Source organism: Molossus molossus, unplaced genomic scaffold, assembly GCF_014108415.1.
Source record: "Molossus molossus isolate mMolMol1 unplaced genomic scaffold, mMolMol1.p scaffold_m16_p_13, whole genome shotgun sequence".
NCBI classification, from domain to species: Eukaryota; Metazoa; Chordata; class Mammalia; order Chiroptera; family Molossidae; genus Molossus; species Molossus molossus.
Window position 1 is genome coordinate 88,096,550 of NW_023425348.1, and position 25,985 is coordinate 88,122,534.

General features: G+C 57.5%; 3 protein-coding genes across 4 annotated transcripts in view; 2 read left to right on the top strand and 1 right to left on the bottom strand.

Moving 5' to 3' along the window:
* Window positions 1–13,754, top strand: part of MYRF (myelin regulatory factor) — a 29,144-nt gene extending 15,390 nt beyond the window's left edge. The window contains exons 8-27 of one of the 2 annotated variants that reach the window (XM_036260090.1): window positions 1,340–1,535; window positions 2,900–2,976; window positions 3,156–3,266; window positions 3,703–3,793; window positions 4,169–4,369; window positions 4,549–4,660; window positions 5,194–5,303; window positions 5,988–6,148; window positions 6,222–6,294; window positions 6,576–6,664; window positions 6,910–6,978; window positions 7,394–7,474; window positions 7,647–7,732; window positions 7,839–8,024; window positions 8,262–8,513; window positions 10,516–10,603; window positions 10,836–10,910; window positions 11,247–11,349; window positions 12,755–12,829; window positions 13,034–13,754. In XM_036260090.1, the coding sequence (XP_036115983.1) occupies window positions 1,340–1,535; window positions 2,900–2,976; window positions 3,156–3,266; window positions 3,703–3,793; window positions 4,169–4,369; window positions 4,549–4,660; window positions 5,194–5,303; window positions 5,988–6,148; window positions 6,222–6,294; window positions 6,576–6,664; window positions 6,910–6,978; window positions 7,394–7,474; window positions 7,647–7,732; window positions 7,839–8,024; window positions 8,262–8,513; window positions 10,516–10,603; window positions 10,836–10,910; window positions 11,247–11,349; window positions 12,755–12,829; window positions 13,034–13,114 (2,317 nt within the window). In that variant the 3' untranslated portion in view covers window positions 13,115–13,754. Of the gene's footprint in view, window positions 1–1,339; window positions 1,536–2,899; window positions 2,977–3,155; window positions 3,267–3,702; window positions 3,794–4,168; window positions 4,370–4,548; window positions 4,661–5,193; window positions 5,304–5,987; window positions 6,149–6,221; window positions 6,295–6,575; window positions 6,665–6,909; window positions 6,979–7,393; window positions 7,475–7,643; window positions 7,733–7,838; window positions 8,025–8,261; window positions 8,514–10,515; window positions 10,604–10,835; window positions 10,911–11,246; window positions 11,350–12,754; window positions 12,830–13,033 lie in introns of both variants that reach the window. The other variant, XM_036260089.1, reaches the window with a different exon arrangement.
* Window positions 13,755–16,075: 2,321 nt separating this feature from the next.
* TMEM258 (transmembrane protein 258) lies at window positions 16,076–19,483 on the bottom strand. The gene is made up of 4 exons (XM_036259169.1): window positions 19,397–19,483; window positions 17,478–17,587; window positions 16,792–16,928; window positions 16,076–16,180 (listed from the first exon to the last, which is right to left on the bottom strand). Exons 1-3 carry the CDS (start codon window positions 19,397–19,399, stop codon window positions 16,802–16,804), a joined length of 240 nt encoding a protein of 79 aa, XP_036115062.1. The 5' UTR covers window positions 19,400–19,483; the 3' UTR covers window positions 16,076–16,180; window positions 16,792–16,801.
* A 311-nt stretch (window positions 19,484–19,794) lies between these two features.
* On the top strand, window positions 19,795–24,669 carry FEN1 (flap structure-specific endonuclease 1). The gene is made up of 2 exons (XM_036258582.1): window positions 19,795–19,849; window positions 22,453–24,669. Exon 2 carries the CDS (start codon window positions 22,474–22,476, stop codon window positions 23,614–23,616), a length of 1,143 nt encoding a protein of 380 aa, XP_036114475.1. The 5' UTR covers window positions 19,795–19,849; window positions 22,453–22,473; the 3' UTR covers window positions 23,617–24,669.
* Window positions 24,670–25,985: the final 1,316 nt, after the last annotated feature.

Here is a 25,985-nt window from a genome sequence, read left to right on the forward strand (position 1 = left end):
GGAAGGTAGCAGGAAGCTGAGTGTTAGCAGCCCCCTCCCTGGAGGAGAGGGCTGAGGGGGTGGGGAGGACTGGGTCGGAGGCTGCCTGGCATTCCTAGCCCTTCCTCAACACCCCCCACCGGGATTCAGCTCCCCCGCCCGGCCAGAAGCGCTATGGGCCCACTCCCCTCAAGGGAAGGCCAGTGAGGGCTACGCGTGTAGCTCCCTCACCTTGGACAGTGCCAGGCCTGGCAGGGTGACTGGACTGGGCCCTCTCACACTGAGACCAGCTTCCTGGAGCTGGGCACCCCGGGTCTGTGGGACTCTTAACCAGAAGCCCTCAGTGCGAGGGTGTGTCCAGCTGCTCCAGTGGCTGAAGGGTCGCTTGAAACCCTGCCAGGGTTGAGGGGAGGTCTTTGGGGGTGCAGTCCCTGTGGCCTGGGGAGGACCTCTCCACTGCCACTTCTTGGGCCAGCCTTGCCACCCCAGGCCCCAAGGCCAGGGGGCTGCATCCGAGACCTCCAGTGTGGCCCAGGCACTTCCGGGTGCTGCCCGGCAGGCAGCTGGGTGGAGCCGGGGGAGAAGTGGGGCCCTGGGCCTTCCTGCAGGCGTCAGCCAGGCCCAGGTCCTTTCCGCCAGCCTGGGAACACGCTCCCTGCCCAGCTCCGTCCAGGCAGGACCGGGCACGGGGAGCTCTGCTTGTGCCTGGGGGCCTGGGTGAGGGCAGGCCAAGCGGTCATTGCTCCCTTTCCTGCCACCTGGAGGTCCCCCAAAGGGTACAGACTTGGAACACTTTTCCCAGCAACAGATGGGCAAACTGAGGCCGAGCCCAGCTGGCCAGAGTGCCCCTGTCCCCACCCGGGCACACAGAGGAGTCACAATGAGGGTGTTTGGGGGCTTGCGGGAGCCTGTGGGCAGGGTCTGGCCCAGCTCGGAGCCGGCGCCAGGTTCCACCGTTTCCATGGCAATCAGCTGTCAGACGCAGTGAGGCTCCGCAGACCATCCCCTCTAACCCTGGCTCCCACAAAGGGGGGCTTCAGGCAGTGTTCTGGGAAGGAGTCAAGTGTGGGGAGGGGCCATCAAGCCCCCTCCTCAGGCGTGCCCTCCCCTCTGGTGGGCCTCAGGTCTCTTGCCCCGTTTCCCCCAACCCCAGGGCAGGGTGGTTGGGCCCAGGCCTGGAGAGGAAAGTCGAGGCACCGAGGGCACACCTGAGCCAGATCCTCCGGGGACTCAGTTTCCGTTCCCGAGGAGTGGGGCAGCCCTGTGGTTGGGGTTCGGCTAGGAAATGGGCACATAGCCTGTGGGGGGATGAGGTTCTGGGCCGGCTTGGGGCACCTGGTGAGCCCCTCTCTGCCCCCAGGCCCATGCTCACCTACCGCGTGGACGCAGACAAGGGCTTCAACTTCTCGGTCGGAGACGACGCCTTCGTGTGTCAGAAGAAGAACCACTTCCAGGTGACCGTGTACATCGGCATGCTGGGCGAGCCCAAGTACGTCAAGACCCCCGAAGGCCTCAAGCCCCTCGACTGCTTCTACCTGAAGCTGCACGGAGTGAAGGCAGGTTCGGGCCCAGGAGGGCGGCAGGGGTGAAGGCAGGTTCGGGCCCAGGAGGGCGGCAGGGGGTGAAGGCAGGTTCGGGCCCAGGAGGGCGGCAGGGGGTGAAGGCAGGTTCGGGCCCCGAGGGGGGCAGCAGGGGGTGAAGGCAGGTTCGGGCCCAGGAGGGCGGCAGGGGTGAAGGCAGGTTCGGGCCCAGGAGGGCGGCAGGGGGTGAAGGCAGGTTCGGCCCCGAGGGAGGCAGGGGGTGAAGGCTCGAGGGGAGCTCCTCAGGGTTCAGTCCACCCCTGCCACCCACCCTCCTGTCTCCTGTCTGTGATGCCCCTTAACCACCGGGCTTCTGGTTTCCTTCTCCACCCTGACACTGAGTCTGTGTCCCCAGCCAGGACCCCCTCCTGACAGCTCCATCAGCGCCTCAGCTTCATATCCCAAAACGAACCCCTGCGAACTTGCCCTCCCCTGGGCTCCCTTCTCAGGAACGGGCCCTCGGGCCCTGGTCACTCAGGCCATCAGTCCGGGCCCACGTGCCCGTGTACCAGGCCCCGCTGTCCCCTCTCCCTGTCTGAATGTCCACAGCAGCTTCCACTCCGGCTCCCAACTCACGCTGCACCTGAGACCCTGCGGGCATGACACTCCCCATTCCTCCAGGGCCCCCAGTGTCCTGGCAAAGCCCCGACTTCTGAGCTTAGCCCACAAAGGCCTTCGGGGTCTGGCCTGCCGTGTGCTGTGCCCAGACCGCGGTCCCAGTCCCAGCCCCCGCCTCTGTCAGCAGCTTCCTTTCCCTGGCACGCCCTCCCTGCCCATGCCGGCCCTCCTGTCCGCTGACTGCTCCTTGACCACCGTCCACTCTGCCGCAGTCCTTGGGACGCTTGCCCTGAGGCCTAGACACCCACCCCTAGGACCCCCACCCAGTGCAACCTGAGTGGCTGTGGATTTTGAGCCCTGAGCTCCCTAGGGGTGTGGCGGAGTGTGTCTCCTTCAGGGTTGTGTGGAGGCGTTGAGAGGACATGGGAGGGGGCTGGGAGTGAGTGGGTTCGGGTGTGAGCGGGTGCTTGTGGAGCCTGGTTTGGGGTGTGTACGCAGGCTGGGGGAGTGTGGTGGGGATTGGGGGCTGTGAGGGTGATGGTGGAGTGTGTGTACACTTGAGCATGCACACAAAGGTGGGCAGGGGGTGGGGTAGCCTGTGAGGTGTGCAGCTGCGTAGGAGAAGGCACCTGAGTTTGTGGGGATGTGAAACTGAGGGGTGGGGGTGCCTCCCTTTCCTCATGAGCTCCCGCTGGGCCAGGCCTGTGCGGAGAGGCTGAAGGGGGCCAGGACCCGGTGGGGAGCCAGGCCCTGAGGTACCATTGGGTCTGCTCCTCCCCCAGCTAGAGGCCCTGAACCAGTCCATTAACATAGAGCAATCTCAGTCCGATCGAAGCAAGCGGCCTTTCAACCCTGTCACGTGAGTGTCTGACCCCTTGGGGATGGCAGATGAGAGGTCTGACCCTGGACCTGGCCTGGTAGCTGAGGGGGGCTAGGCATGCACCCAGAATGTCCACCCCCACACCTGGGTGCCCGCTGTGACCTGGCTCTCCACAGCCCCCATGCCTGCCCCCTGAGTGTCCTGCCCGTCCTCTGCAGGGTCAGCCTGCCCCCTGAGCAGGTCACCAAGGTGACGGTGGGGCGACTGCACTTCAGCGAGACCACCGCCAACAACATGCGCAAGAAGGGCAAGCCCAACCCCGACCAGAGGTGAGCAGGCTGGAGCCCTGTCCCAGAATCCCACCGTTTCTGAGGACAGCCAGGAAGATGCCACCCTGTGTAGCACGCCAGGCAGGGTCCCACAGACTGACCCATGTTACAGACGAGGGACCTGAAACTCAGAGCCCTTAACTGACTTAGGGACGGGAGAGCAGAAACCTGGCTCTGGACTGAGGAGCAACTAACTGCTGGCTGCCTAGCTGTGGGCCCTGGGGAGATTCTGCCCCCTAGTGGAGACTCCGGTTCCTCCTCTGCAGGGACGGGATGTTCATGCCCACCTTCCTGGGGTGCTGGGAGCCTGGGGGAGATGACTGAGGGAGCAGTTTTGTGCCTGTGTATCTGACCTGGGTGGGTGGCAGGGGGTGGAGGTGGGTAGAGGCAGGTGGGGCAGGACCCTGGGTACCTCTAAGAACCCCGTGTGACTCAGGTACTTCATGCTGGTGGTGGCCCTCCAGGCCCATGCTCAGAACCAGAACTACACGCTGGCTGCCCAGATCTCGGAACGCATCATCGTGCGGGTGAGGGCCACCTCCCCCCGGGGGCTTGAGAGGCCTCCCGAGCTGGGAGAAAGCACCCAGGAGAAATGTCAGGGTACTGGGGAGTCAGAGGCTGGAGTGCTGAGGCTGCCGGGCACTGGCGGTGTGGCCTTGGGCAAGGCTTCACCCTCTCTGGGCCTCGCGTCTCCGAAAGTGTCGAGGTGGACAGGGAGCTTTCTGAAATCCCACAAGTGCCTGAATGTTGCCACAGCGGGAGGGGCAGTTTGAGGGGCAGCATGGTGGGGTGAGGAGCCCCTGTTGGAGCTGGAGGCGCGGCTGCTGGGTGTCCCTCTTTCCCGGGGCACTGCAGGTCTCCCATCCCCCAGGACTGATCGATCCAACCCCACCTTCCACCAGGCATCCAACCCAGGCCAGTTCGAGAGTGACAGCGACGTGCTGTGGCAGCGGGCACAGGTGCCCGACACAGTCTTCCACCACGGCCGCGTGGGCATCAACACGGACCGTCCTGACGAGGCGCTGGTCGTGCATGGCAACGTCAAGGTCATGGGCTCACTCATGCACCCATCAGACCTCCGGGCCAAGGAGCACGTGCAGGAGGTGGGGATGGATGGGGCTGTGGCTGGGGACCGCTGAGCTACCAGGGGAGGGGGAGGGGGAGGGGGAGGGGGAGCCTGGATCTCGGACCCTGGTAGCCTCCACCTTGCAGCCTCTGGGCTGCCGCCCTCTGGGACCGCCAGGAGGGGAGGGGCTCAGTGTCGGGCACGGCTCCCACACAGGTGGACACCACGGAGCAGCTGAAGAGGATCTCTCGCATGCGGCTGGTGCACTACAGATACAAGCCCGAGTTTGCTGCCTCTGCTGGCATCGAGGCCTCGGCACCGGAGACGGGTGAGGACTGGCCTGTGCCGCTGGGGCTGGAGTCCGGGAACCCGGTATCTCTGCCCCGTCCTCTGGCAGTGCTGTCCCTGTCCTCCAGAAACCCTCCTCCCGGGAACCCCTCCCCTTGGCTCCTGGAACCGCACCCCTGGGAACCTTGCTGTCTTGAAGTCCCACCCTTCAGCTCCTGGGAAATCACACCAACCGGGTCCTGGGTACCTCACTCCTTGACACTGGAAGTCTGGGAATTGTGCCCAGGGATCCTCGCCCCTCTGCCCCTGCCTTCATCCTCCTGGATCCCTGCCCCTTCCCTTGGGATTCTTACTCCCTGGAGTCCCCTTCCCCCAGCCAGTGACTCCCCCACCCTGAGCCCTGGAACTGACCCTGTGAGCGCTTGTCCGTGGGGCCCCCTGCTTCAAGGCTCCTTGGAACCCAAATCGCTAGCCCCCGGAACTTTGGCCTCTCCAGCCCCTGCCCCCTTCTCACACTAGGTGCTAAGGTTGGGCACCCCTCCCTCCACACACTCTTGGCTTGTCCCTCCCCAGGTGTCATCGCCCAGGAGGTGAAGGAGATCCTGCCTGAGGCCGTGAAGGACACGGGAGACGTGGTCTTTGCCAACGGGAAAACCATAGAGAACTTTCTGGTGGTGAACAAGGTCTGTGCCAAGGGAGAACCAGAGGGAGCTCAAGGGGGAGAGGGGGCAGCTGGAGGGCAGTCACCCCTCCAGAGGGAGCGGGGGCTGGGAAGGAGCAGCCCAGCCTTCTCTGGAGCCCTCCAGAGTGTCCTCCCAGCCCGCAGGGAAGGCGGTGAGCATTAAGGGGAGGCGGGGCTTGGCCAGTCTATGGCTGTGTGATAGGGTCTAGAGGAGCCATGCTGAGGGTCATTTTCTTCCCCTGCAAAAGGGGGGCGACAACAGTAGCCACGAAGACATTCTTATGTGGCCACTGCAAAGCTTAAACACGGGGTTTATTGCAAGGAGGGTGTTTGTAACTTACCTGGCGTGAGGCTGGGTTCCAAGGAGCACGTCATATGTTTTGGCCTCAGTTGAACAGTAAAGTCCCGAAGTGTGAGACCCCCCATGAGAAGGGGAGATCGGAGAGCATGAGCCCCTGGGGGACAGGGCCTTCTGTCGGGGTGGGAAGGGCTGAGCACAGGTGCGGGGGTTTGGGGGTGCGGGCTGTTTGGAGGCAGGCACAGGGGGCCATGGGAGCTACACTGGACTGGAGGAGAGGCTGGCTTGGTGAGGAGGCGTCACGGGGCTCCCTGCTCCCCGAGGGCGAGTAGCCTGGGGCTCCCAGGGGCGGACGGGGCCTCAGCGTCGGTGTGCTGCCCGCGGCAGGAGCGCATCTTCATGGAGAACGTGGGTGCCGTGAAGGAGCTGTGCAAGCTGACTGACAACCTGGAGACGCGCATCGACGAGCTGGAGCGCTGGAGCCACAAGCTGGCCAAACTGCGGCGGCTGGACAGCTTCAAGTCCACCGGCAGCTCCGGCGCCTTCAGGTGGGGGCGCAGGGCGGGGGAGGGCAAGACCCCCTTCCCAGAGGCACCTCTGACCCTGGCCCTCTTGCTGCAGCCACACAGGGAGCCAGTTCAGCCGGGCAGGCAGCGTCCCCCACAAGAAGAGGCCCCCCAAGGTGGCCAGCAAGGTGAGAGTGGGCAGGGATGGGAGGTGGGTGCACGGGGCCTCCCCATCCCCCACGGCTCCCCTTTCCGCTTGCCCCTCTCCAGGCTCACTGACCCCAGTGCTTCCCTTCCCGTCCTGACCCTCCAGCCCTCCCAGCCCTGTTTTTCCTTCCTCTCTTTCTGCCCCCATGGGAATGAGCCGCCCTTGGCATCCCCACCCCCAGCAAAACCCACGGTGGGCCGGACTATGGGCTCCCTAAGTCTGGGCCTTTTCTGCTTCTTCCCTTTTCCTCTTGGTCCTCAGCCATCGTCCGTGGTCCCCGACCAGGCCTGCGTCAGCCAGCGCTTCCTGCAGGGAACCATCATTGCCCTGGTGGTGGTCATGGCCTTCAGGTGACTTGTCCCGCAGGCCCTGGGGTGGCTGGCTAGGGCAGTTGAGCTGCCTGTGGACCTGGGGGCGAGGTAGAGGTGCCAGAAGAGAGCCCCTAAGGTCTTGGCAGAGGAGTTGGGCTGTCTCCTGCCTCACTGCCCTGGAGCTGGGAGCCCGTTACAGCATCGCCTGGGAGCCCAGCCCTGCCCCAGAGAGGGCACTGGACCATGGTTCCAGCTCTAACCACGGCCCCTTTCTGTGGCTCCAGCGTGGTGTCCATGTCCACCCTGTACGTGCTGAGCCTGCGCACCGAGGAGGACCTGGTAGAGACGGATGGGTATGTCTCTGGAGGCCTGCTGCCTACTGAGCTGCTGGGTCACGTGGGGTTTCGGTGGGTAGGCCAGGGTCCGAGGAGCCATGGAGGCTGTCCCCTCAAAAGAGGGTTCCACCTTAGGCTCTCAGCCTGCTGGGTGGGAGGGTCTCCCCAGAGGGTTGCAGCTGTTCTCCTGTCCCTGCAGAAGCCCATGTCTCTCTCTGGCCTACTCAGAGCTCCTCCAGGTAGCTGGGCCTCTGAGGGTCAAGGCCTCTGAGGAGTCCAGGTTGGACTGTGGGTGGAGAGCAGAAGGGCCAGGGTGGGACCTTGGGCTCTGTCTGCCCACGTCACCCTCAGACTCTGGGGCCGTCTCTGACTGTGTCTTCTCTCTCTCCTCCCCTGTGCCTGTCTCCCCCTTTTCCTCTCTGCTGCCCCTTAGCTCTTTTGCCGTGTCCACTTCCTGTCTTCTGGCCCTGCTCCGGCCCCAGCACCCTGGGGGGAGTGAGGCCCTGTGCCCATGGTATGTGTCTGGATCAAGGCCCTCCCTCCTGCCTCTGGCTCCTGCTGCCCTCCTCCTGCCTCCTCTCCACCTTCCTGCCCCCCTCCTCCCGCCCTTGCTGCTTCTCTGGGACTCGCAGGCTCCCGCTCAGGCTCGCCCAGCCCTTCTGAGCTCAGCCCACCCTCCCCAGCAGGTCCAGCCAGAGCTTTGGGACCACTCAGCTCCGACAGTCCCCTGGGACCACTGGGCTGCCAGGCACACAGCCCTCTCTGCTGCTAGGTGCGTGCCTGGGTGGGCCTGGAGGGACGGGATGGGAAGAGGCGGCTGCGTTCTGGGCGGGGGGCTCTGCTGCTCCCTCCGGCTCATGCAGCCCTGGCTTCCTCAGTGACCACCAGCCTGACCAGCTCGGCCCCAGGACAAGCGATCCGCACCTTGGACCTGTGCTCCAGCCACCCCTGCCCCGTCGTCTGCTGCTCCCTACCCGCTCCAAGCCCGTCCACTGACCCTCGTCCTGGCCCCAGCTTTACCCCCAGCCGTGGTCTCAGCCCCAATCCCTCCACTAACCACTCAGGTATGGCTATCTGGGGGCCAGGGCTGGGGTTGGGTTTTTTACCGAATCCAGAGGAAGATCCCAAAGACTCATTGGTGGGAGGGTCTCCTGGAGCCCAGAATGGAAAAGATTAGGGGGCCCTCCTTGGGGGGACCAAGAGACAGATAGGGGTCACCAGAGTCCCGTGGGGCCCTAGAGACAGCTGGACAGGAGGCATCCAGTTCCCTCTTCTCAGCCTGTCCCTGGTTCTATCCACAGACCCCAGCCAGACGGCCCTGCTGCCAGTCACCAACATCAGAGCCAAGTCCTGGGGCCTGTCAGCCAATGGCATTGGCCACTTCAAGCATTCGAAGGGCTTGGAGCCTGTGGCCAGTCCTTCAGTCCCCTTCCCTGGGTGGCAGGGCAAAACCAAGAACAGCCCCAGCCTCCGAATCCATGGCCGGGCCCGCCGAGGGGCCCCTCAGCCTGGCCTGAGCCCTGCCCAGCCCACTCAGACCCGGGGCCAACCAGGTACTTGCCCTGCTCCCTGCGCCTCTCAGCTCGGCCCAGCAAGGCTCGCTGGCCAGGGCGCATTTCTGCCAGTCACATTCAGCAGACATTAGCTGGGCATCACCAAGAAACTAGGCATCACGCCGGGAGCCCTGCACCGGCCGCCTCGTCTGATCTCAAGAAGGAATTGTCCCCATTTTTCAGCTGAGGAGACAGAGACATAGACAAGTGAAATGACTTGTCAAGGGTCATAGGATCCATCAGCCTCAGAGCTGGAGTTGACGCCAAGTCTGCCCGGCTCCAGGGCCTGGCTCTTCTGTTTTTCCAAACCTCAAACCCTTAGTTTAACAAAGCTGACGAACCCTTTCTTGCAGAGGTTCTCAAACCGAGTTCCTCCCTGGCCGGTTTGGCCCAGCGGTTAGAGCGTCGGCCCGCAGACTGGAGAGTCCCAGGTTCAGCTCCCGCTAAGGGCACGTACCTCGGTTGCGGTTTGTCCCCGCCCCGGTTGGGGTCTTGTGGGTGGCAACCACTCAATGTGTCTCTCTCACATGGATGTCTCTCTCTCTCTTCCTCCCTCTCTCTCTCCCACTCTATCTGAAGATAAAGGAACAAAAATGTCCTCGGGTGAGGGCAGAAAAAAACAAAACCCAAGTTCCTCTACAGTGCCCTGGGGGCTGCCTCGGAGGTCAAGGGGGAGGCCGAGAGCCTTCGGGGCTTCAGCCAGGAGGGTCTGCTCCAGCTATTGAGCCTCCTCATCAACTTTCATTGATGGGTTTTGTGGCTGAAAAAAAAATAAAAAGCTGAGAAGCTGTGGCTTGCTGAGATTGAAGTTCAAAGTGACGGGGAACCCCCAAGGGCAGATGAGATGCTCCCCGGACGGACAGCCTTTCCTGGGCCCTGCTCTGCTGGCAGCAGCGCGAGGAGGCTCTGAAAGGGCCCAGTGGCTTCTCCTGGGGAGCATGCTCAGTCCGGGCCAAGGTGGGGAGGTGGCCAGGGAAGGATCAGGTGACACTGGAATTGAGTTTCTGAAGGACAGTAGGAGTTTGTCCAGAAAAGACTTGGAAGGGCGTTATCCATAATGTCCTTTTGAAATTTTTTTTTATCCTCACCCGAGGACATTTTTGCATTTATCTTCAGATAGAGCAGGAGGGAGAGAGGGAAGAAGAGAGAGAGAAGCATCCATGTGAGAGAGACACATCTACTGGTTGCCACCCACATGACCCCAGCTGAGGCCGGGGACAGACTGCAACCAAGGTATGCGCCCTCAGCGGGAACCGAACCTGGGACTCTCTGGTCCACGGTCCACGGTCGACGCTCTAACCTCTGAACTGAACCAGCCAGGGCTCCGTAATGTCCTTATCTGATACCTGTCCATGGCCCACAGGGCGTTCTGGGTCCTGTTTGGCCCCTGGGGTCTGCTTAGCGCTGAGATGCACAGGCATAGCACATGCTCAGTGGCTAGTGGCCCCAGCGTCCCCTTCCTGGGTGGACGGCAGCAAGCCCGAGAGGAGCTGGGAGGAACGAGAAAGCCTTGTCTCCCCCACCCCCGCCCCACTTCAGTCCCACGCCCAGCCAGCCAGGCTGTGTGCGGTGGGTTTGTTCAGAGAAGACCACCGCAGTGGCGTGCTGGTACATGTCTGACAACTGGCTTTCGGGGTGGGGTGGGGTGAGTCTGTGTGTGTGAGGACTCACACCGTGGCTGATTTCAAGCCTCCCACAAGACAACCCAAGTGAGCTAGAGATGTGTGCAGTCAGGAGCAGAGGCCCGCAGAGCCTCTGGACACCCCTGGCAAGGGATACGGACCATCCCTGCTCCTGGTTCTGTGAGGAGACAGGCCTCAGGCTCATGGGAACCGGCTAGTCCTAGGGCTGCTGGGGAAGAGGGTGGTGTGCCCCCAGCCGTGTGGGCATCTGGAAAGAGTAACTTGCGACTTACTCATACTAAGGTGTGAGTGGCTGATCCAAATCCAGCCAGGAAAGGCTTGGCTGCTTCTCACTTGTGCCCTGCCTTGTCTCCTTGCAGACCCAGCGCCTGCCCTGACCTCCATCCAGGTGCTGGAGAATTCGATGCCCATCACCTCCCAGTACTGCGCTCCAGGGGATGCCTGCAGGTGGGCTTGACTCCCTCCCTTCACCCCGGGGACCGGTTCCCTCTGGTAACAGGAGCCCACGCAGTACAGATGTCCAGATCTTGGCCCCCTCGGGGAGGAACTTCCCCCACAAGGTGGCACAGTCCCTCTCCAGGCCCCTGAAGGGCTCCAGTGTAGACTGGGGCTGAGGAGTCCATTGGGGTGGGGGCCTGTGGGGTGGCCTTGGGGTGAGAAGCCAGCTTTGCGCTTTCAGGCCTGGGAACTTCACCTACCACATCCCCATCAGCAGCAGCACCCCACTGCACCTCAGCCTGACCCTGCAGATGAAGTGAGTGTGGCGGGGGGAGGGGAGACAGTGGTCACGGGAACTGGGGAGGAGGGATGCTAACTTTGCCTGCTCTGTGCTTAACTGGCAGTGTGACCCTGGCCGTCTCTGGGCTTCGGTTCCTCTGTAGAAGGGGCATCTGGGCGTCTGCCTCACAGGGGCCTTGAGGACCGTGGGAATGGGGATGGGGAAGGGTGTGTAGCCACCCAGGACTCCCACTGTTAGGCATCGGGCTGCGTGAGGATCCAGTGGCTGTGTCAGCAGGCAGGGGAGGTGGAGCAGGGGCTGGGAGGAGGCCGGGCAGAGGCACTCGGAACCCACTTCCCTGTACCTTCCCAGCTCCTCGTTCCCCGTGTCCGTGGTGCTATGCAGCCTGGTGTCAGAGGAGCCTTGCGAGGAGGGGGGCTTTCCACAGAGCCTCTACACCCACCAGGACACCCAGGTAGGGGCAGTTGAGAAGCTGGGGGCCAGCCAGGTCCCAGAGCACAGCTGGGTCCCCGAACGGGTTGAGGAGAGGGAGCTGGGGTCAGAGTAAAGGCATCGCCACAAGGGATACTTTGGGGCCTGGGCCTCTGCGCTCCGGGGAGGGAGGGGGCATGTGTGCACCACTCACTGCTGAGTATTTCCTGGCCCTGGCCCTGTCCTGTCCCTGCCCTGACAGAAGCCCAGGGAAGAAAACGGTCCCACGAGCACTAACTTGAGTGCAATGGTGGGGACAGGGAGGGAGTCCTTTGGCCTGAGGTAGGGAGAGCTAACCTTGTCTGGTGTCAGGGGCAGGACAACCACTGAAAAAGTCATGTTTAATTAAGATGAGGCCTGAAGGACAGTGGGGACAGTGTCCCAGAGAGGGCGCAGCACGAGCAGAGATCTGGAGGCAGGGAGAGCGTGGCGTGTTGGGGGAGCTGGAAGCGCAGTGGGGGCCGAGTGGGGAGGCCAGCGGACGGGAACCTGGACCTCAGGCTCAGGCTGGGAAGTGGCCCAGCTCCTTCTGAATTTTCGGAAGACTCCTCGGGCTGCCTCCTGCTCTGGGAACCAGGGGGCTGGGATTCTGTCACTGTCTAGTCCTCAGTGGCTGTGACCTGAAGTTGTGACTCTCAGCACAAGTTAAGGGCATTTCTTCTTACCCTTCATGTTTAGTCAACAAATACTCACCGGGACCACCTTTGTCGCGGGCCCTGCGCTGGGCCCAGTTGTGGGGAGACAGGACAGTGTGCACTGGCCAGGGAGAAAAGACTGCAGAAAGTACCCCGAGTAGAGGATAGGGTGGGTGAGAGCCCCAAGAGGCCCAGGCCTTGGGCCCCACAGAGCAGGCAGGGGAGGGGGAGCACAGGAAGTGGAGGAGAGCTGGCCAGGCGCTCGGTAGCCGTGAGCTCGGCTTCGGGTAGGAGATGGGCAAGCCACCAGTGCCAGGCTTCACCCCGCCCTGCCAGGGAGAGCATGGCAGCCCTGGCTTTGAAGTCCAGCTCTGCCACATGTCCCCGTGCGGTTTTAAGCAAGTCACTCAGTTTCCCACCTATACGCAGCACCACCGCACTGGGTTGTAGTGAAGGTGGGTTCATGAAATACTTCGATGTGCCCTGAGCCGTGGGTAGGAGGGAAGGGAAACACGGGGGGAGAGGCCGGGGCCAGGAGAGGCAGCTGTGGACTTGCAGGTAGGTGGCACAGCTGCATTGAGGGTGGCTCCCACTGCGCCCGCAGCAGAACCTGCTCCCCCTCATCTCTCTTCACAGATGCTTTCCCCCTTCCTGAAACTTGCCGCAGTGCCCAGGGCTGTGATGCCGTGCGAGAGGCTGCTGGTTAGGCTAAGGGTAGGGGGCTGTCCTGACCCCTCTCCACTCTTTCTCCAGGGCACTTCCCACCAGTGGCCAGTATCCATCCTGTCCTTCCGTGAATTCACTTACCACTTCCAGGTGGCATTGCCGGTGAGCACAGGCCCCCATCTGTCCCCGGAGGTCCTGGCATCTGCATCTGTATTGTTCTGGGGAAGGGACGTGTGTGCGTATGTGAGTGTGTGCTTGTGCATGTGCGCAGAACTCGGGCCGGACTCGGGGCAGTGTCAGCAGCAAGGGTACCTTCTGCCTTGCAACCCCCAAGCCACCTCCCTGTCCCTCTGCCCTTCCACCCAGGGTCAGGCCAACTGCAGCGCGGAGGCCCTGGTCCGGCCAGCCGCGGACTACTACTTTCGCTTCTACCGCCTGTGTGACTGAGCTGCCCTCCCTGAGCAGCCCCACACCAGGGCCCGGGGTCTCCGGGCGCCCCTTCCACACTGGATGCAGTTACACTGGAGCCTGCGCCCGCCAGCTCACACCATTCACCGGCACTCTCTCAGACTGAGCTGGGCCTGGCCCTGCCCGCCTGGTGGAACTGGAAGTCCTCACACAGGAGCTGCTGTTCCTGCTGGCCGCTCCTCCCACACCTGGAGGGAAGCCGAGACCTCCTGGGCCAGGACAGTTCACATCGGTCCAGATACGGTGGTTGGAGGGCTGGCTTCAGGTGCCCTGGAGGCCAGAGGAAGCCTGGGACTCTGTCCAGAGCCCGCCTTCCTGCCTCCCCACAGACTGGGAGCTACCCTTTGGCCCTCAGTGAGGACCTGCCTGCCTTTGAGATCAACGGGGGCTTGGATGGAGCCCCGAGACTTGGTTGGAACCATGCATCAGTGGAGGGCAGACAACCCTCACCCTCGAAGTGGCTCCCCAAGGGGTGGTGAGGTGGTAGACTTTTGGGGTTTGACTGTTACACTGGACTTGCACTTCGAAGCCTTAGTGGGGCTCGGAGGTCTCTTCTCCCTGAGAGCTTGGCTCCAAGAGCTCCCAGGGCAGCAGAAGCCAGCCTGGATGGGTTGGAGCCTGCCTGCGTGCCTCATGTACACTTAATGCCTGGCTGAACCAGTGGGCCAGTGGGCCAGGTAAGCCTCAGAGCCTTCAACCTGGAGTATCCTGGAAGGGAAGTTCCCCGTGACCCTCCAGGTGGTGCAGCCCCACGGTCTGGGCTCCTGGAGCTGCCAGAGCCACAGTGGTATCGTGACCCATCCTTCTCTGAGCAGAGGGGCAGGAATCCTTGCAAGGCAGCAGGCCATCTTGGCTGATAGCTGGTCGCAGATAGCTTTTGCTGTTATTAATGAATTACTAAAATGCACTTAAACCAGGACAGGAGTGGAAGGATGGCGACAGAATGCCCAGAGTGGGCCAGAGCCCTGGGATGGCACTTGTTCTGATCTGTTCTACGGAGCCTTGACACCCATCCCACTCCTGACCACCAAGACTCTGGCCTCTCCCTCCATTCTTGTCTGCTGGTGGTCTTCCTCCCCAAACCAAGGGCTCGCGTGCTGAGCTCGGGCAGCCAAGCTGGAGGGACCCATGCCTGGCAGAAGGCCCCATCTCTGCCCACTCCTCCCAGGAGTGGAGAGGTGGGCTTAGGTTAGGGCAGAAGTCCTATCTCAAGTGCCAACATTAACCTGTCTTAGTGCCACATCCTGCTCATAGGAGTTTAGCCATGTCCAACATGGGTTCAGACATGGGGACAGGACTTCTCATACGTCCTTGCTCTGAGATGGTCTGTCCCTCTCTTACCTCTCATTCTCAGCTCTGAATGGGAGGCCTTTCTGTAGGGGGCTGAATCTTGAAAAAGCATAGGAACTCTGGGCCCCCTTCTGTGGATCTCAAAGCACTTATCCTCAGGATGGGGAGACACTAGGGGGGCGGGGCTAGCAGGGATACCTGGCCACTCAGCCCCCTTCCTAGTGTGACTCTACTCCCTTATTTTGACATAGGAAGTACATGGCTCTCAACCATGCAGGGGGCCTGGCCTTACTTAGGACTACTCTGTTCTCTCCTCCCATGGGGGGAACCTCCCTAAAACTGCTGAGCCCTGCTCCCTGTAGTAGGTTCTGGGGCTTCTGTAGTGGGGTGTATGTTCTTGGACTGTAACCCCTCAGTTCTTAACTGGAAAGTTGACCCTCCACTGCCCCCTGGAGCCCATCTGGACACAAAATAGCCCCAATCTGGTTAGCAGCTGGCTGTTTCCATGCCTGGGGTGGGGGATCCCCAGTGCAGGGGTTGGGGCCAAGCAGGGGCTCCAAGCTGCTAGAGCAGGGTCAACCTTGGACCAAAGTTGCCTTAAGCCCAGTAGGTGAACGGGCCTCAGGGAGAGTGAATGGACCACCTGCTGGAAGCTGGCAGCTGCCCGGCTGGTGCTGGCAAGTGGGTGCCTCGGCCATGCCCTACCTGGGGTCCAGCAGCTGTCTCTCCCTTTCTCTCTCCCCTTTGGCATTTGTTCCTGTAGCCACTGGGCTAATCTCCCCCAAGCTTCAAGCTGTACATAGGGCCTCTCCATGCACATGATCCCCGCCCCTGTTGTACCTCCTGTAAAAGCCTGCGTGTGCATAGAGCGCCCTCTCCCGCTAACTCCCAGTTCCCGTCCCCCAGCTCTGACTCATATTTATCGTGTACCAACTCTGACTCTGGAGTGGGCAGAGGGATGCAGCCGTGGGCCTGTCTGCTTCCTGTCCCCTGAACTGTTCTTTTATTCTGAAGTAAATACACACATATAAATAAATGTATAAATACGGCTTTGTATCTGAGTTTACTCCCTGTCTCTTCTTGAGATTGTTCTGGTGGGAGATGGAGTCATCTGTGGGGCTAGGACCTACAGGAATATCTGGGGTCCCTCGGCCAGATGGAAACTTTACAGCCCACTATCCTTCTGTTTCATGCTAGGCTTGGGAACAGGACTCAGCAGCCCCCATCCCTAGCCACACCCCAGGGGCCTACCACTGCCCTATCTGGGTTAAAAGCAGCCATCCCAGGGAAAAGCCTTTTTAGGGGACAAGCTGAGCCTTTTCAGGGTTCCCAGCTCAGAGAAGAGTGGCTACATTTGGAGCAGAGGACTGGCTCCAGGCAGACTTGATTGGTGTGGATTCTAGCGAAGTTTGCTCTAGAAACAGAAGAGGGTAGGCCTGCCCCTTCCTGTCCACAGGTAAGCCTTCAATGACAAGGACGAGACACGCCTCCCACAGCCCCTTGGCCCCTCGTAGATAGAGAGCAGGCATCCCAGCAGCAGGAACCGTCTGAAAGGCAGGAGAGAAATGGGAAGGGTTGGGACTGGGGAAGTCAGGTAGGTCTCAGCACCAGCACCCACTCCCACGCCGCAGAATGAGCACCAGACAAGATGGTCACACATCTGCCTTTATTGTGAGCAGCAGCAGGACCATTCCAGCAATAGTAAAAAAATTAATTTACAAAAGCAGGGATTCGGTGAGGCTGCCTGGTTGGAACCTGAAAGAGGAGAGGGATATCAAATCAGACCAAAGACCCTCCTTTCCACCAACTTTTCTTCCTGAGCCCCTATGCTCCAGTGGCCAGGGCTGAGGGCTCACCCTGAAGCTGAGCCATCAGAGCCAATTCTCATGACCTATTTGGTGGATTATCTGTAGCAAGGTTGTTTGTTTTACTTTTATCACTTAGTCAAGTTTTGTTTCAATGGCCCAAACATTCAGACTAATCAAAACAATACTCCTTGCAGCAAGTTTTAAGTCTCAGACCCTGACCCCCATCTGGCCCACTCCCCAGCAGCCTCTCCAAGTTACTGGTGTAGGATATGTAAGAATGCAAATGCGAAACACAAGAAGCCTGTGCCCACAGCCCTGTGTAGTACATCTCAAAGCCAGATTGAGGCCCTGGGCAGTGTACACACTTTAGAACTGACAAAGGAGGTCACACTTGGCTCAAATCCCCGTTAGGAACAGGGAAAGAGGCACATGTGTCTGGTGTCCCTATCCATTCTGCTGAGTCTATCTCTATCAATCAAGGGGTCGTGCAGGTCTGAGGACCCCACTGATGTGGGTGTGGGAAGTTTCTCCAGTGTCCCACCCTGTAACAACTCTTACCCTTGGGAGCTCATACGTAGATGCCAACCCAGAGCAGCAGGAAGAGGACGCCAAAGCCCATGAAGAGTGAGGCCACCAAGGAGATGAGGAGCTCTTTGTAGATGTCCCGAGTGTACTTGGTGGAGGTGACCTCATAACTGGCAAGATGGTTAAGGAGAAGCAAAGGGACTGCACAGAGCAGGAAGCGTGCCCACTGCAACTTCTGGGAGGTTTGTCTGGCTTGGTGCAGCCAGGCAGAGGCCCAGGAGATGACTTAGACTCTACTGCTCCATACTAACCCTCTACTACCCAGGAAAAAATGAGGCCCAGAGGGGTTAGATCACTTAGCCCAGGTCACACAGCTAGTCAGAAGTGGAGCTAGACTAGTCCTAAGATCTCCTGACAACAGACGACACCCCTCCTTATACCACTTTTCCAACTTCAGATCTAGCCTCAGCCTCCAGTCCGGCCAGGCCCTCTATTTACTGTCCTAGAAATCTGAAGAGCAAACTGAGCTCACATAAATTAGAAAGATAAGGCCACAACTTGACCTTGAGCATCAACAGCCTTCCCTCAACCTCCTTACCTTCTTCCACCCCCAACCAGGACAAAATTGGCAGGGTGCATGCACCCAGCATGGTTTCTGCCTCAATTTCCCACATCACTGACTCCCACAGCTTCCCAATCACTGCTCAGTGGAAGGATACACGAAGAACCAGGCGGTGAAGAACATGCCAATGGCCAACAGCACCACGGTCAGATGGGGGAAGACGGCTGGGTTCACTGGGCTGGTGTATCTGCTCATGGCCTCGAGCTCCTGGGGAAAGGCATGAGATCAGAGCCATGAAAGAATACCACGACTGCAACCCGGAGGGATGACGGGGTCATCAAGGAGCCTCGTGCTGCTCTGACTGTTTAAGGCCTTCTTCCGCCTGGGAAATACGGAAATCCTTCAGAACCAACACCAAGTGATTCAGTTTGGGAATGACAACAATTACATCTGAAACTAGAGGGGCTCTTCATCTTTTCAACATGAAACAAGAAGGGCAGCTGAGGGTTAGAGGCTAGGACACAGAAGGCGACTAATCAGCTATAAATCAAACATTTCCTGAGGCTGCTGGCTCCTATGAAAAAAATTGATGAAAGGTATGGACTCTCTGCCTGAGAAAAACCACCCATAAAAAGTCTGGCCTTGACCGGGCTGCTCAACTGGTAAGGCAGGGGTGAGGAACCTTTCCTGCCAAGGGCCATTCGGATATTTATAACATCATTCGTGGGCTATACAAAATTATCAAGTTAAAAATTAGCCTGCTGTATTTGGTCGGGCTAATTTGGTGAGGCATGTGAGGTAGCTGGTACTGATTTCGAAGGCCTGATATGGCCCGCAGGCCGGACATTCCCCGCCCCTGGGTTAGAGTATCGTCCTGATATGCCAAGGTTGCGGGTTCAATCTCTGGTCAGGGCACACACAAGAATCAACCAATGAATGGATAAATAAGTGGAACAACAACTGATATTTCCCTCTCTCTCTCTCTAAAATCCGTAATTTAAAAAAGTCTGCCTATAATTTTAGGAGTTTTATGGACCCATGCCTGTGGACACCAGACTGGTACCCAGATCTCAACGTCTAATTCTGTATTTTTCTCACTACACTATTACAGAATCTCAGGCTCTACAGGCAAAAGATATCGGTTAAAATTCTGGCTCTACTGAATAACATGAGTCTCGGTCAAGGAATCATAACATCTCCCAGGGTTGACGTATGACTTAAGAAAGATGACGAATGTCAAAGCTCCTGGCTACTGCCGGGCATACAGTGGTTGCTCAATAGGTATTTGTTTCCTTCCCGAAGTTTAGGGAAGGTTATGAGGTAATGCCTGTGAAACAGGACTGTAAACATACAGTTCTGCACTAATGTTAACTTCCATTGTCACCCACCAGCCAAAGCTTCTAAAATCTTGAACATAACAACCCCAGAGAAGTTGCACTGACCCCATTGTTCTAAGAGACACTGGAATTCAATTCGGTAAACATGTATGCCCCCCCCCCCCATGATAAAGACAATCGCTGCATTTACTGCGCCTCCGACTGCAGGCCCTCTGTGTGGCACTGGGGATACAAAGATGAATAGACACCGCTTCAGGGCTGGAGGCCCGTCAGACAGCGGTCACAGGAGGCGTGGCAGACAACAGTGAAGCCCAGGACACGTGGCAAGAGGTCTGCACGGAGGTGGTGGCAGCTCCCAGGGCAGGCCAGCTGCCTGAAAGAGTTGGAAACGCCCCACCAGGAAGGTGACATTTGCCTAGGGCCGTGAGGTCTGAGTACGAGTTCGGCAGGGGAACAGATGTCGAGATAGTGCAGCATGGTCACGAGAGCGACAGAAGCGCCAAGATATTACAAATGCACCTCACGTCCCCCCACCCTTAACCCTGGCGAGATCAAAACTTCAGCCTGAGGAGTCCACGGAAGGGCTTCGCTTCCCCGCCCCTCAACCCAAGCCCGAGGATACGGGAGCCTCCCGCTCTCTGGATCACGGGCGTCCAAGGCCTCCGCGAGAGGAAGGGGTGTGGGACGGGCCCCGAGGGGTCCTCACAGGTCTGTTCCAAACGCCCCTCAGCCCCCTCACCATTCTGCCGGGCACAGGAGGATCTGCCGCTCCGCCACCGGAAAAACACGTCGGCAGGAGCCGGCGCGCCGCTCAGCCGGAAGAGGAAGTGGCAGCGGCGCAAGTGGCATTCTGGGACTTGTAGTCCCGTTGTTTCGAGTGTAGCGGGAGCTGGGGGCCTGCGAGGAGCTTGCGGACAGTGAGCGCACGCGGCGGGGGAGGGGAGGGCCCTGAAGGAGTCCGTTCGCCCGGCGGGGGCCGTCTGCTGCGAGAGGAGCGGGCCGAGCGGGCCGGCCTGCACTGCACTTCCCAGGAGGCTGTGCGCGGCAGCGGGTCACGTGACGGGAGCGCGGGCTTTGGAAGGCGCTGAGCGCAGACGACCCGCGGCGAGCTGAGGCGGGAGCGGGACGGAGCACTGCCCCAGGCGGCGCCGCACCGAGCGCCAGCTGCCAGCCCTCGCGCCCCGAAGACCAGGTGAGGCCTGGGGAAGGGCTCCGGGCGGCGGGGCCTGCTTTGCGCTGGGTGCTGCCGGGCGGCTGCCGCGCGCGGCGGGGCGCGAGTGCGGTCCCGCTCTTTCCCGCCGTGGGACGTGGGAGCAGGGCGGGGCGCGTCACCGCGAGCTCTTGATTCGTCCGTGGGAAGGAGACGGCGCTCCGCGCCACGGGTCGCTGTGTACTGTGACCAGGACCCTGGGTGAGGAGCAGTTTAGGCCGCGCCGTGGCCGGCGCCGGAGCCGCGCGTGGGGCTGGAGCGAGCGTCCACGGAGCGCCCGCGCGCCGCGGCATCTTTCCCCGCCGCTCGCAGAGCCCGGGCGGGACCCTCGCAGACAGGCGTGGCGTCCGGCCGTCCTGCCGTCCTGCCGCGGAGAAGGACCGCACTCGAACGGCCTCCGTGGGAACGGAAACGAGATGGACCTGCGGGAGGGGCGGGAGGGGCGGGCCCAGCGCGGCCGAAGTGGAGAAGGCGGGCCTTGGGGGCCGCGGCGACCCGCTGCAGGTGGGAGGGCGCCCGAGCCCGGAGCACCTTGAGGCCGCGCCGAGCGTTTGGACCTAGGAGGACCGGGGCAGGGTAACTGCTTTATTTAGGAAGGACGCTGTGAGGGAATAATGAGAACAGTCAGGGGCCTAGTGCAGTGTTTCCTGCCCTGCGAGACCCCGACCGCCCGTGGGTGCATGATGACTTCGAGTGGGGGACGCACAGCCCTGGCCAGCAAGCTCAGTGCTAGAGCGTTGGCCCGTGCACGGGAGCACGGGGGTGACCATTCCCAGCCAAGGGCACGTACCTGGGTGGCAATCCCTGGCCTGGTTGGGGTGTGCAGGAGGCAACCAATCAATGTGTCTCTCACATCAAGGTCCCTCTCTCCCCCTTCCCACTCCTTTTCACTTCCTAAAAAATAAGATCGATAGAAAAAATATCCTCCGGTGAGGATTAACAGCAACAAAAAAAACCAAAAATGCAGTTGAGAAAAAGAAATAAGTGAATGACACACAGAAAAATCCCTTCTTAAATTTTTTTTAATGTCTGTTTTTATTCTTTATTGATTTTCAGAGAGGAAGGGAGAGAGAGATAGAAACATCAATGAGAGAGAACATGGACTGGCCGCCTCCTGCAGGCCCACAACCTGGGCATGTGCCCTGGTTGGGAATCGAACCAGTGACCTCTTGGTGCATAGGTTGCCGGGCTGGTGTGGCTCAGAGATTGAGCGTCGACCCATGCACCAGAGGTCACCAGTTCGATTCCTAGTCTGGGCACATGCTCAGGTTGTGGGCCCGATCCCCAGTGGGGGGCATGCAGGAGGCGACCAGTCAGTGCTCTCTCATTGATGTTTCTGTCTCCCTCTCCCTTTCTCTCTAAACATCAAAAAAGAAAAAAAAACACTTTTTTTTAAATAAAGAGATGTATTTTAAGGAATTGGCTCAGGTGATTGTAGGGGTTGGCAAGTTTTTAAATTGTAGGTCAGGTTGGCAGGCAGGAAACTCAGGCAGGAGTTGATGCTGCAGTCTTTTTTTTTTATCCTCACCTGTGGACATTTTCCCATTTTTTTGTTCAGATAGAGTGGGAGGGAGAGAGAGGAAGAGATAGAGAAACATCGATATGAAGGGACACATCAAGTGGCTGCCACCTGCACGACCATCCAGGGCCAGGGACAGACTGCAACCAAGGTACGCACCCTTAGCAGGAACCGAACCCAGGTCTCTCTGGACCGCAGGCCGACACTCTAACCGCTGAGCCAAACTGGCCAGGGCTGATGCTGCAGTCTTGAGGCAGAATTTCTTCTTTGTGAATCCTGTTTTTGCTGTTGAGGTTGTTCAGATGACTTGGATGAGGCCCACCCCCATTATGGAGAGCAATCTCTTACTTAAAGTCAACTGATTATAGATGTTAGCCACATCTGTAAAATACCATCAGAGCAACAGCTGGACTAGCATTTGGTTAAATAATTGGATATTGTAGTCTAGCCAAGTTGACACAGAAAACTAACCATCACAGCTGCTAAGGGGAGGGAGGCGGAGGAGTGAGTTGGGGAGGAATGAATGTAGTTTTCACATATTGGCAAGATATATACTTGTATGTTTGTTGTACCACTTTACACATTCAGTCGGGCATTATGGTTGCTTTGGTATCCTTCTCATCTCACCTTTGTCTAACCAATATTTGCCTGTCCTTCAGGGCTCAGTTCTGCCTTTATGATCCCTGGATTCCTCAACTTGGGCCAGACACACTCTGGATTTGCATGATCCTTAATGCAGACATCTGTTGTAGCCCTTATTGCATGCTAGTCCTGTTGCTGCCTTAAAGTCCCTAAGGGCATGAACAGCATCTTATTCCTCTTAGCACCCATTTCAGTTAGGAAGCCTTAGTATTGATTGAGTGGAGTTCCTTGCTGGACTGTAAGTTTCTTAACAGTGGAAACCTTGTGTTCATCTTTTCATCTTCTGCAGTGCTGACTTAGTGTCCATTTTGTTGTGCTAAATTTGTTTAGCTGAAGGCATGAAGTTGATGAGATAGTACCAATGATACCTTTTTATTTTGTATTCTTTAAGTTCCTCCTTGCCTTACTCGCCTTTCTTTTTCAGCTGTTCCTCCTCTGTATTGAGATGGGTATTCAAGGCCTGGCCAAACTGATTGCTGATGTGGCCCCCAGTGCCATCCGGGAGAATGATATCAAGAGCTACTTCGGCCGCAAGGTGGCTATTGATGCCTCCATGAGCATTTATCAGTTCCTCATTGCTGTTCGCCAGGGGGGCGATGTGCTACAGAATGAGGAGGGTGAGACCACCAGCCACCTGATGGGCATGTTCTACCGCACCATCCGCATGATAGAGAATGGCATCAAGCCCGTGTATGTTTTTGATGGCAAGCCACCACAGCTCAAGTCAGGTGAGCTGGCCAAACGCAGCGAGCGGCGGGCTGAGGCGGAGAAGCAGCTGCAGCAGGCGCAAGATGCTGGGGCTGAGGAGGATGTGGAGAAGTTTACTAAGCGACTGGTGAAGGTCACCAAGCAACACAATGATGAGTGCAAGCATCTACTGAGCCTCATGGGCATCCCATACCTCGATGCACCCAGTGAGGCAGAGGCCAGCTGTGCAGCCCTGGTGAAGGCTGGCAAAGTTTACGCTGCGGCCACAGAGGACATGGATTGTCTGACCTTCGGCAGCCCTGTGCTCATGCGACACTTGACTGCCAGCGAGGCCAAGAAGCTGCCCATCCAGGAATTTCACCTGAGCCGGATTCTACAGGAGCTGGGCCTGAACCAGGAGCAGTTTGTGGACTTGTGCATCTTGCTGGGCAGTGACTACTGTGAAAGCATTCGGGGCATTGGGCCCAAGAGAGCTGTTGACCTCATCCAGAAGCATAAGAGCATCGAGGAGATTGTACGTCGACTTGATCCCAACAAGTACCCCGTGCCGGAAAATTGGCTCCACAAGGAGGCCCAGCAACTCTTCTTAGACCCTGAGGTGCTGGACCCAGAATCTGTGGAGCTGAAGTGGAGTGAGCCAAATGAGGAAGAGCTCGTCAAATTTATGTGTGGTGAAAAGCAGTTCTCTGAGGAGCGAATCCGCAGTGGGGTCAAGCGGCTGAACAAAAGTCGCCAAGGCAGCACCCAGGGCCGCCTGGAAGATTTCTTCAAAGTGACTGGCTCTCTGTCATCAGCTAAGCGCAAGGAGCCAGAACCCAAGGGATCTGCTAAGAAGAAGGCAAAGACTGGGGCAGTGAGGAAGTTTAAAAGGGGGAAATAAATGAGTTTCCCTTCATTATACCTCCTTGACCCCACAGTATGACCTCTACCCTCAAGAACTAGTGCTAGAGAAACCTCCATGGGGGCAAGGAGGGGATTGCACTGCTTCTCCGGGACTACCCTTCTCATTAGTGCTTTTCCCTTTTTTACTTGATCTTTTGGCAGAAAGGCCACAGAGGTACTTTGTTTTATTTTTTAGCTCAGGAAAGTATGTCAGGCTCAAACCACCTTTCAGTCCATTTAATGAACACTGAATCCACTGTTACATAAAAGTGATAGCAACAAGTTTAAAGAAGGGAGAGGAAGATAAATGGTGGAGACAAAAGGCTATGGAAATGATTTCCTGGCTGGCCAACTGTTAGCCAGTGAAGGTGGAACCAGACTGCACTTCTCTCTCTGGTTCATCCTTGACCCACCCTGAAGGACAGATAGCCAGCAGGAAGATTCAGTCTTAACAGATAGGAAGAGCTACTGAGAAATAAGACAGGTGGAGAGCTGGAGTCCCTGGAGCTGGAAACATGGGTTTGATTACTGGCTGTGTGTCCTGGGGTGGGCAGAAACTTGAACTTGATATGTAACTTGAACCTTTAAAGTAGTTATTCAGAGGCATAAGGTGACTTAGTTCTCATGGCCTCTCTGAGGCAATCAACTGAGTTGAGACTTTGGAATAAGATGCTGTTGTCCTGTGCTGTTTTTGTTTTAAACATGAAAAAAGAGTCAATAAAACTATAAATTGGCAGAATGTAGTGTTCTTTTTACTCTAACATGCTGGAATTGTACCCTATTAACAGGTGGCTTGAGTGTGGCCACAAGATGGCGCTATGCCCCACTGAATGACCAAAGCAGTTTGGGTAGTACTTCAGACGTTTGGAGGATGCCAGTTTATCTTGCTAGGAACACTTTGCAGTTTTCTACCTACTATGTGAGATGAACTCCTTTGAGAAAGCCTCACAATTTAGATCAATTACTCTGTAGCATTCAATCATTTACCAGTTTATAAGTTGTGAAAACTGCCATTCAAAAATCAATTGTTCCTTTTGTGACATCAGATTCAGGTTGCTGTTTCTCACAGAGATGGGATGTTTTTATACTTTGCAAGTTTTTATAATCTTGATAAAACTTGGTGGGGAGCTGTCCTGTTTGATTTACTAATTTTTTAGCATTTTTGTCACTACCATTTGAAGTTAACAAAGACACTTAAGTGGTCTGAAATTTAACCTGATGTCTTGACAGATAAAGCAGATAGAAAATGAAAATCTTATGTGGAATGAATCTCAGGCTATAAGAGCTCCTCTGGTTGAAGTACGAAAAAGATAGTTGTAACTAGGGGACTCAGAAAACCATTGGAGTAGACAAAAGTTCTATCCTGAGGACAGGGGTCTTTATTTTCACTGCTCTGACTCCAATTGATAAAACCATTTTTCCCCATCAAGCCAAGCCACACCCTTATTTGAGCTCCATTTTCTAATTCAGGTAATTTGATCATAAGCCTGTGGTAATGGTGATGGGTCCCAGAGGTGGTAGGATTTTATGGGAGGTCAGAATGAGTCACCCTAAAATGTACATATGTGAAATGCAGATTATTCTGCCACAGGCTCAAGAGAATGCTCTCCCCCTACCTAAATTCCCCAGAACTTGAATTAGGGGCCTTGCCTGTTAAGAGATTATCAGAGATAACATCTCTTGAACTCTCTGTAAGTCAGGACTTTTTTTTTGCATTTGAATATTTATTTTTTTAGGAAAAAGGTGAAGTCTGCTCTTATCCTGCAATTACCCTTTGAAGCCTCAAGGCACTTTACCTAACCCCTCGCTCAGAATGTTTTATATACCCATGTTCCCTTTATCTCTGAACCTCTAGTGCATATGGAGTCTCCTCGTGTGTGGGGTTCCCATACAAATAGGTTAAATTGTTTTTTTTCTCTTGCTAATCTCGTCTATTTGATTATACCAACCAGAACCTTGAGGGTAGAGGGATGTTTGTTCCTCCACCACAATTTAGGAGTTACTGCCCCAGTGCAATAGCTGTAGTTAAGGGCGAGTAACCTGTGGTAGACAAGCAGGTAGAATGGTTTGTTTCCCTCTTTGAAGTTGAGTTGCCTAGTCTTTTCTAGATGTTTATTAACTGCTGCACTCTGCAGGGAAAACCGATTCTGCTACAAATTTTTATTTAGCATGTTTCTGATATGCTTGCTCAAAGATTGCTGTTCTAATAGAAGGGAGGTTAGAAGGAATTGCTTTGTAGTCCAGCACTGAGGCATTATGACCGCACTGAAGGGTTTAGACAAAAAGGAGACTCAATGGGGACTACCCACCCATACTGAGATTAGAAATGAGTTCAAGGGCAAGGGCACTGTCTCATGAGAGGAGGGA